Raw genomic sequence first — 9,026 nt, 5'->3', positions numbered from 1 at the left:
TGTGGATCTGTGATGGTTTATGGGTGCAATTTATTAATTGCCTAGATGTGTGTTCGATCCTTGAGTAGATAATGTACCATTTTGTGGAAAATTGATCGAATCTTGCAATTCTGATGATAATGGATTGAAATTGTTTGTGGTCGTATATGTGTAGATGACAGACCAGGTTGATTGGAATGAGGAACACACTAGAACTGTTTGCAAATTGTTTGCCAAGCAAGTGAGGTGTGAAAATTTTTCAAATAAATATTTGAAAAATGTAGGATATAAAAATGTTATCAAGAAGTTCCATGAGGAAACAGGTGTACTGTATGTGAGAGGATAGTTTAAGAATAAATAGGCCAAGTTGAAAGGTGACTATACCTGTTGGAAAACACTCATGAAAGAAACAGGTTTAGGTTGGGACAACACAAAGGGGAATATTTCCATGTTTGAACCATGGTGGCTGGCCACTAAAAAGGTAATTTTGGCACATGTAAATGCTTTTTCATTATCTACTACAAAATTCTCACACATGGATGTATTTCATAGAAAATTCCAGGATGTGGCAAGTTCAAAGAGAAGGGTCTTCAAAATGAGGACGATCTGAAGGTTATGTTCGAGGACCTTCGTAACACAGGCGATGACCACTTTTGTGCTTCATCAGGTGTCACACCTCAAGGTCTACAAGGTGGTGCAAATGGTGCTGGTGCAAATGGTGGTAAGGAGGAGGCTAACTCAGATGATGACAATGTGCCCGAAGAAGTAACACCACCAGCCAAGAGAACTCAGATTGGTGATACTGGAAAAGGAAAACAACCAAGGACAAGTGGAGGAGTGTGGATAAAAGATTAGCTTAGCAAAATTGTATCCTTAAATGAGAGGTCCACGGCATCTGTTGAGTCATTGGCAAGAAGGGAGGATAATTCAGGATGCTCCATCAAGGAAGTAATGGCCATTGTGAAGGAGTGTGATGCTATTCCCGGAACTAAACAACACTTTATTGCTACTTAATTATTCACTAAAAGAGCAGAAAGAGAGATGTTTCTCACTATTGACACTCCAAAAGATCTATTTTCCTGGCTCACAATGAAGCTCTTTGTCAAATACGATCTTGCATAAGCTCCAGTGTGAAACATGTGTCCTGTTTGTGTAATAATGTTGAGTCGCGTGCCTTTTTTTATTTGCATGAACCTGTAATGTTGAACCTGTGGGATCTTTCATTTAGCTATTGTAATCTTGAGATGTGTCTGTTGATTTCTTTATTGGACATGTGTGATCTTTCATTTAGATATTGTAATCTTGAGACGTGTCTGTTGATTTCTTTATTGGACATGTGTGATCTTTCATTTATGATATTGTAATCTTGAGATGTGTGTTGATTTAGTTATATTCTTGTTGTGTCACAGATGCCCTCAAGTGACAGTGAAAGGAGTGGAAGTGACTCTGATGATGATGATGCTTATAAATTACAAATCATATGTCAACACCTAGAGTTGCAGAATAACATATTTTCTACAGTCTCGCTTTTGCACAAGTATTACATGAACTATCATGATAAGAATGCACCAAGGACCTCATAACTGAGTGGATATGGATGGGTTATGGAAACACTAAACACACATGGAGAAAGTCATAGGATGTTCCAGATGAATGAAAATCTTTTTATTAGATTGCATGACCTTTTGGTAAGTGATTACGGTCTCCAGTCATCTATTCATATGACCTCAATGGAGTCACTTGCCATCTTCCTGTGTATTTGTGGTCAAAATAGATCAAATAGTTCAGTGCAAAATACTTTCAAGCATTGAGGAGAGACAATCCTTAGGAAGTTTGATGAGGTCCTGCAGTGTATAATTAGGATGTGCATGGATTACATAAGGCCTTAAGATTGTAACTTCTCCAATGTGCATAGTAGGATTAGTGCTGATCAAAGGATGTGGCTACGTTTCAAGGATTGTATTGGAGCCATTGATGGAACACACATCTTAGCTACACCATCTTCACGAGATTATGTTAGATACATTGGCAGATCAGGGACACCGACTCAACATGTTATGGGAGTCGTTGATTTTGATATGCGTTTCAGATATGCATCTATTGGACAGCCAGGTTCCATGCATGATACAAGTGTGCTCTATCATGCCATAAAGCATGACAAGGAAACCTTTCCACATCCTCCAACTGGTAATATTCACTCATTCTTCCTTTTCATGCCTTTGGTTCTTTGCATTATTTATGATTTCTATTGACTTCTTATGTATGCATTTAAGGAAATACTATGTTGTTGATGCTGGATACCCAAACAGACCGGGTTGCTTATCACCTTACAAAGGGAAAAGATACGATGTTCCTAATTTCAGAAGAGGTGAAGCTCCTACTGGTGAACAAGAGGTATTCAACTATTTGCACTCTAGTCTTCGTAATGTTGTTGAGTGCACCTTTGGTGTATGGAAGATGAAGTGGAGGATTCTTCTTAGGATGTCTAGTTATCCAATGTGCAAACAAAAGATGATTGTGGATAGTAGCTCCATACCTTCATTTGTGAAAATCATGCACTTGACAAGCATTTCTGAAGGTGCGATCAGGATCCAGATTATATTCCTATAATACCTCGAAGATATGAAAGACATCAACCCTCTCAAAATTCATCTAATGCTTCAACATCTAATGCTAATGATATTAATATGGACATATTTCGTGATGGTCTTGCCAGAGCCATAATGCAATCTAGACCATAGCCCAATTTCGTTGTATTTTGATAATGGTTGTAAAGGCCAATTTGGATATGTTTTGATGATGTTTGTACCCTTTTGTAAACCATGTTACAGAATATTTTGTGTGGTCCAATAGTTGCTTAATGGGTTAAATTACTACCACCAATATTCTCTACACGTTTTGTTTCTCCCTTTGTGTTACTCAAGAAAAAGCATCAGATGTCTAAGGGTATGTTGGTCAATTCAACCATATTCTTCTCTTTTCAGAATCCGAATCCAGACAGTAGCCAAACAATTTCAGTAGGTAATTCTGTTTCTCCTGAGAAACGTTTCATGACATAATCTGAATTCAAAATGTTTCTTCGAGAATCTGGATCCCTACTAAACGTGCCCTAATTCTGGTCAATTCGGTGTACTCCTCGATGCCAACCTTCTATATGTGTGCACTGAAAATCCCAACTGAAATTTTGGAACAAGTTGATAAGTACAGGAAACATGTGCTCTGGCATGGTGGTGATATTATAAAGAAAGGAGGGCATTTAGTTGCTTGGAAACAAGCATGCAGAAGCAAAGAGGATGGTGGATTGGGCATTATTAACCTAAGATCTCACAACACTGCTCTGCTACTTAAGTTCCTGCACAAATTTTACAATAAAGCTGATTTGTCCTGGGTGCACCTTACATGGAGGTGCCTGTATAAATCTCATGTTCCACCTCATGAAAGGAAGAATGTTGGTTCATTTTGGTGGAGAGACATTATGTCCTTAGCACAGAATTTCTTTATGATGGCAAGCTGCAATGTTCATAAGGGAGACACTGTGTCTTTCTGGAATGACCTTTGGGACCTGGGTATTCTCAAATGGAGATTTCCCCAGCTTTTCTCTTTCACAAGGAAGCAGAATATAACCATTTCAAAATTTATGTCACTGGAAATGAGCAGGAAGTTCTGGTTGCCTCTCTCACAGCAAGCATCTGATAAGTGGACTGAGCTTCAAGACCTTTTGCAACATGCTGATCTCAATCCAAACTTTGATGATGTTTGGTCATACATCTGGGGACTCAAACAGCTTTACTAGCAAGCAAGCATATAAAAGCCTCAGAGGTACTCTCCCAGCCTCACTCCTCTTCAAATGGATGTGAAAATCAAGAGCACTCAATAAGCACAAATTTTTCTTTTGGGTGCTACTAAGTGATAGGCTGAACACAAGGAATTTGCTAAGAAGGAAGAATATGCATCTTGGTAGCTACGCATGTGTCCTCTGTGTGGAAAATATAGATGAATCGATAGCCCATATTTTCTTTGACTGTCCATTCAGTCAAGCATGTCGGATTTATTGGGTGTCCAATGGGACTTTTCACTTCAACCTTTAGACATGATCATCCAAGCTAGGCAATTATTTGGGTCTCCCATCTTCAGAGAAGTGGTAATTGTGGCATGTTGGACCTTGTGGTGTCGTAGGAATAAAATAGTCTTTGATGGGGGTGTTCTGTCCTTCGTAACATGGAAATCCAACTTCGTGGAGGAAGTTAAGATGGTCGTACTAAGGGCCAAGCCATCTCTAGGAGTTAAGCTAAAACTTCGGCTAAGTAGTCTCATATAGTTTAACTCTTTTTCTTTGAACCTTGGACTTTGTAAAATGTAAATATTCTTTTTTTTCATATATATATTAAAAATAGGGGTAGGGCCTCCCCTGCTGATTCTTAAAAAACACAGCGTAAACCATAAGTGCTAAATCTGGTTTAATGTTGGTCTCAATTCCATGGTGTTGAAAAAAACACATCCAGATGTATGCACATCTATCCATATGGATGTATGAATTCCTTCATGAGACCTTGTCTTAGAAATCAATGGACGAGGGCCTTTTCAAGCGTCGTAGCTGGATGCGAGAAGCTTTTAATTCTTTTTTTTGTACCATGAAAACTTCATGTTTTAGGTTTTTTTTTCTATAGTTTTTTGAATTTTTCTAATGGAGCCAGTTTATGCATGATGAGTGCAATCTTGGCATGCAAGAGGTGGAATGCGGGTTACGTTTGGTGGGCATAGGGTTGAGTACCCAACCTAACAGGGCACACTAGCTTTACTTGTGTCGCGCCGCACAGACAGTCTGATCGCAAAACTTTGGAAAGGGGGCGTTAATGTTATCCCCCACAACACCAATGGTATCACTTGTAACAGAGGCTTGGTATGGTGCCCAAGTTTCGTTTGCCTGGAAGACACAATTATGCTCCTATATACACAAATTTGCTACTCGTACGGTCGTACCCATACTGATTATTCCTCCACAATTCCAACAAGAACCAGTTCCCGTTTTTTGCTCTAAAGGAAGAAGCATAATTCGAGCTCTTCTGGTTGGCTCCAGGTGTCCGTGCGACGGGGGAAAAGCCCACGTCGCTCTCGCGAAAAGCGGTCGTCCTTCTTCTGGAACGTTCATCCCGGAACGCAGAAGCAGCCGGCCGGTGGACGCGAAAGCGAATTCAAGCGCTGGTAAGCAAAACCCGAGCCTTTGGAGCAGTCAGCACGCGCGCCTACGCGTCGCGCACGCCCAGGCAGCGACGGTCGCGACGACCTCCGCCGCGTGCACGGAGCCTTGGGCCTTGGCTGATGACTACTGACTTCCTTCTTGTGTCCACCGGCAAGGGACCGTGTTTTTGACCCATGGTGTCCACGGAGGAGAGAATCGGTCGTGTCCCTGGCGGTCTCGCTCGGCATCCGCTCTGGACCCGGGGGATAGCAACGCGACGGCGGGATCGCTCTCTCGTCCGGTCTCCGGAGACCGGAGCACAGGTCCCGCCCGCGTTCCGTGTCCCGGCCCTCTCATCCCTCGTCGCCGCACAGGACTCGGCCGGGCAGCTGGAGGGAGCCGGGGGCGGCGACGCTGGCGCACGCAACAGTGAGCGGGCGGGCACGTCGACGTCGGACGGTTACGGGGCCGGGCGGCGCGCCACAGCGATTCTGTCCGGCTGTCTCCGAGCTGTGCTGACAGCGACACGGGCGTGAGCGCATGTTCCTCTCTTGGACCACTGCCCAGTGGCAGTTAATGTCTTTTCTTGTTTTCAGCCTCGTAGCGCCTGGAAACCCCTCCTAGGCTGTACAGTAGTAGCCTGTAGGGTTTGAACGGAGCGATCTGGAGGAGGGCGGCTGCGGCGGCGGCAGCGGCGGCGGATCCTGCTCACCAACGGCTACTTCCCTGCGCTGCGTGGGCTCATCTTTATCCTGCATTCCTGCTCATTCGTCGTCAGGTTTTGGCGACGCTGGGAGTTGGCCTGTGGGCAGGTGGTAGCCGCATGGGACTAGATTACGGATTACTCTAACCCTGTGCTGCGGGACCGCACGCTGATCTCAATAAACTTCGTGTCTTCTTCTACCCCCATTATTCGTAGGCAGCAGTACAAGGCTACAAGCTCGATTGCACTGCGAATGGAAGAAATACAAAAACGATGAGAAGGCACGGCACTTTGGGCCTGAATTTTATGAGGCACGCGGCCCAGCCCAATAAAGACCACACAGTGAGAGTTCATTCATAGCTACACAACAACTGGCCCATTTAACTTCCTCTACAGTTGGGGTTGGGGGTTAAAAACGGAAAAAAAAAACCCTCAGCTTCCCGGTTTTTTCCCCAACTGTTAGTATCTTTCAGTAAAGAAGGAATCTGTGAACACAATACATTAGCGCAGGAGATGAACACATCCACATCGCACGGGAACCTGAGTAAATTTCAGCTGCACATTGTTACAACTCACCCACCGTGCAGAGGCAACAGTAAAAAAAAAAAACAGGGGCCCATAAGGAAAACCACTGCGGCAGAAACAGAATCCAGCAATTCTGCAATTGGATGCAAATCTATACACCCACGCACACAAGAACTTATTTCGTGCCAGAAAGGAAACGCATAGCAACACTGAGGATTCTTCGCCTGTATTCGCTGGTCTGGTATCTCTCCTCGTACACACCGTATTAGTGTATGTGTTCTTGTTCGCCAGCCTACGGAAGAACAGTCCTCAGCACCTTCCTGTCTACTCCAAAGGACTGCGTCACGGAAAAAGATCATTAATCAGCATAGAACATCCGGTTCGGAAATCGGAACGTTGTCTCACCTGCAGCCCTGCAGGCTAACCTACTGCAAGCAGTAAAGTTTGCACTTTGCAGCTAGGGTGGTAAAGGCCCTCTAATTTATCCTAGCAAATTCAAGGATCGGGTTCAATAAGAATCGGACCATAATATTATATGATTTTGAACTAGATAGGGCTGAGTTGAATTGTGAAGGATGCATGAAGGTCATGATCCATTACCACCACTATTCGCAGCTAAGGCACACAGTAAGCTACTTCTCCGCATCAACAGTAGCCTACTTGTTCATCTGGGGCCAATTCCAATTCAGCTATTGGCCCAATTCGGAGAACCAAAGTGGGGTCTAAGCATGCAACAGGTTTTTGAATTTAAGTGTAGTTTATGTTAATAGTCACAAGTTGGTTTTTATGCTTCAAAAAGGACAGTTCACATGACCTATGCAATTTGCAGGCATGGAAAACTGCTTAAGCGCGCGGGTTTGGGATCCTGAATGAATTAACCCTTAATACCTACTTACCTCCCAACCACAGTCGTTGACATAAACGTTTGTGAAGAGCTCAGACGGATCGGGCATTGGACTCTCCTGCACATATGGATTCCCATTAGCTCATATGCAGAATTGGTTCGAATAAATGAGGGACGTGTAGACATAAAACATGTTCAACCAAACAGAATTAGTTCGAATAAATGAGGGACGTGTGGACCGGGAACGAGTTTAGCAGAGACTCGGACCTTTGCTTTGGCAATGGCTGCGTCAACTTGCTTCCTTATCTCCTTTTCCATGTCCTAGCAAGAAAGAATAGATGGTGTTAATGATTTTTATGCACAATTCAAATTTTATTCTATCTGCCAAGTATAAGTATATTCAAGGCCATGTGCTTTTGTGATACATTTTCCCCCATGTCGTCTAAAGAAAAGCTTGTGTTGTACGTCTGCAGTCTTAACAATCCAAATGATACCTTTAGCTCTTGGGCCGTGGCGAAGTCATGGGCCAACATGAGCTTCCTAACCCTTTCGATTGGATCACGCTCCTGTTGGTATCATGAGTTCATGACACAAATAAATCATTCAGAATGTATGTCCTTAGAGAAACATATTTTCCAAGTGGTGAGACAATAAAATAGCCATCCTAACCTGTCTTATCCCTGCAATCTCATCCCTAGTGCGGTAGGTGCTACCTGGATCTGACATAGAGTGCCCATGGTATCTATAGGTGTCCATCTCAAGAATCTAAAATAACAAATGAACGGAACCATGGTAACCAAGTAACCAACATGTTTATTGAAAAATATTATAAAATAGACTTCAATAAGCCTGATAGCACATTTGAAACCAGAAGAATCAGTAACTGACAATATATTTCCAAAGCATGTCCACTCAAGAAAAGTAACATGGACCTAAAATGGACAATACCAACACAAGAAAACCAGACAAAACATGCTTCTAGGAGTAAGTACTAACTACTCCAAAGTTTGTAGTGAATATCATTAAACACAAAGTTGCATGTAGTTGGATGGAACATAAAAATAAACACGTGGAAAACAAAAGCAAGCCTGCATTGTGGTAACATATGCCTGCAAAGAAAACCCCGTTAACGAGAACTGAACTCAAGATTGTTGGTGTACTATGTGTATTAGGGCCCAATAGGCCCATGTAAGACATCTACATAGCTACCCTCTAGGGTTAGCCCATAATCTATCTATTACCTTATAGTATGGTATCAGCCTAGGTTAGGGTTAGGGTTACCTGTGACTGGCGCCGCCGCCGCCGCCGCCGTCACCGCCGACGCCGCCGCCGCCGGCCGGCGCCATGGCCGGCGACTCCTTCCCCCCTCCCCTCTCCTCTTTCCCCTCTCTCCTTCCCTCGAGGGCGCAGGTGGCGGCCTCCGACCGGCCCCCTGCGGCCGCAGCTCTGGCGGCCGTCGGGGCGGGCCCTGCCGCCGCCGCCGCCGCCGACGGGGCGGAGGAGGAAGCTCCAGGACAGCTCTAAGTAGCCGAGGCTGGCGAAGGCTCTCGAGGACCTCACCCTGACTCCACCTAACCTGACAAATGCAGGACAGCTTGTGTGTCTCTTCATGCATGACCCCTGGAGACGTCCACATGGCCCTCATCGGATGTCGGAAGCGCTATGTGAAGGGGGAGGCTCTCCTCGGAGACTTCAAATCGTCACTACTTCAACGCTGACTGGGGCTGGCTGCTCGAACTCCCGCTGCTCCACTCTCCGGATATCGATCTACATCATCGACAATCTGATGTCTTGGC

At 44.3% G+C, this 9,026-nt stretch overlaps 1 protein-coding gene across 1 annotated transcript in view; it reads right to left on the bottom strand.

The window, feature by feature from the left end:
- Window positions 1-6,370: 6,370 nt before the first annotated feature.
- Window positions 6,371-9,026, bottom strand: part of LOC101763108 (pyruvate dehydrogenase E1 component subunit alpha-2, mitochondrial) — a 10,139-nt gene continuing 7,483 nt past the window's right edge. Inside the window, exons 4-8 of the mRNA XM_004965069.4 lie at window positions 7,900-7,995; window positions 7,725-7,796; window positions 7,498-7,551; window positions 7,283-7,348; window positions 6,371-6,723 (exon numbers count right to left, since the gene is read on the bottom strand). Of these exons, the coding sequence (XP_004965126.1) occupies window positions 6,679-6,723; window positions 7,283-7,348; window positions 7,498-7,551; window positions 7,725-7,796; window positions 7,900-7,995 (333 nt within the window). The 3' untranslated portion in view covers window positions 6,371-6,678. The remainder of the gene's footprint in view (window positions 6,724-7,282; window positions 7,349-7,497; window positions 7,552-7,724; window positions 7,797-7,899; window positions 7,996-9,026) is intronic.

This window comes from Setaria italica, chromosome IV, assembly GCF_000263155.2.
Source record: "Setaria italica strain Yugu1 chromosome IV, Setaria_italica_v2.0, whole genome shotgun sequence".
In the NCBI taxonomy this organism is placed as follows: domain Eukaryota; kingdom Viridiplantae; phylum Streptophyta; class Magnoliopsida; order Poales; family Poaceae; genus Setaria; species Setaria italica.
Note: the sequence above shows the minus strand (reverse complement) of the source record. Positions and strands in the feature narration are given on the sequence as shown.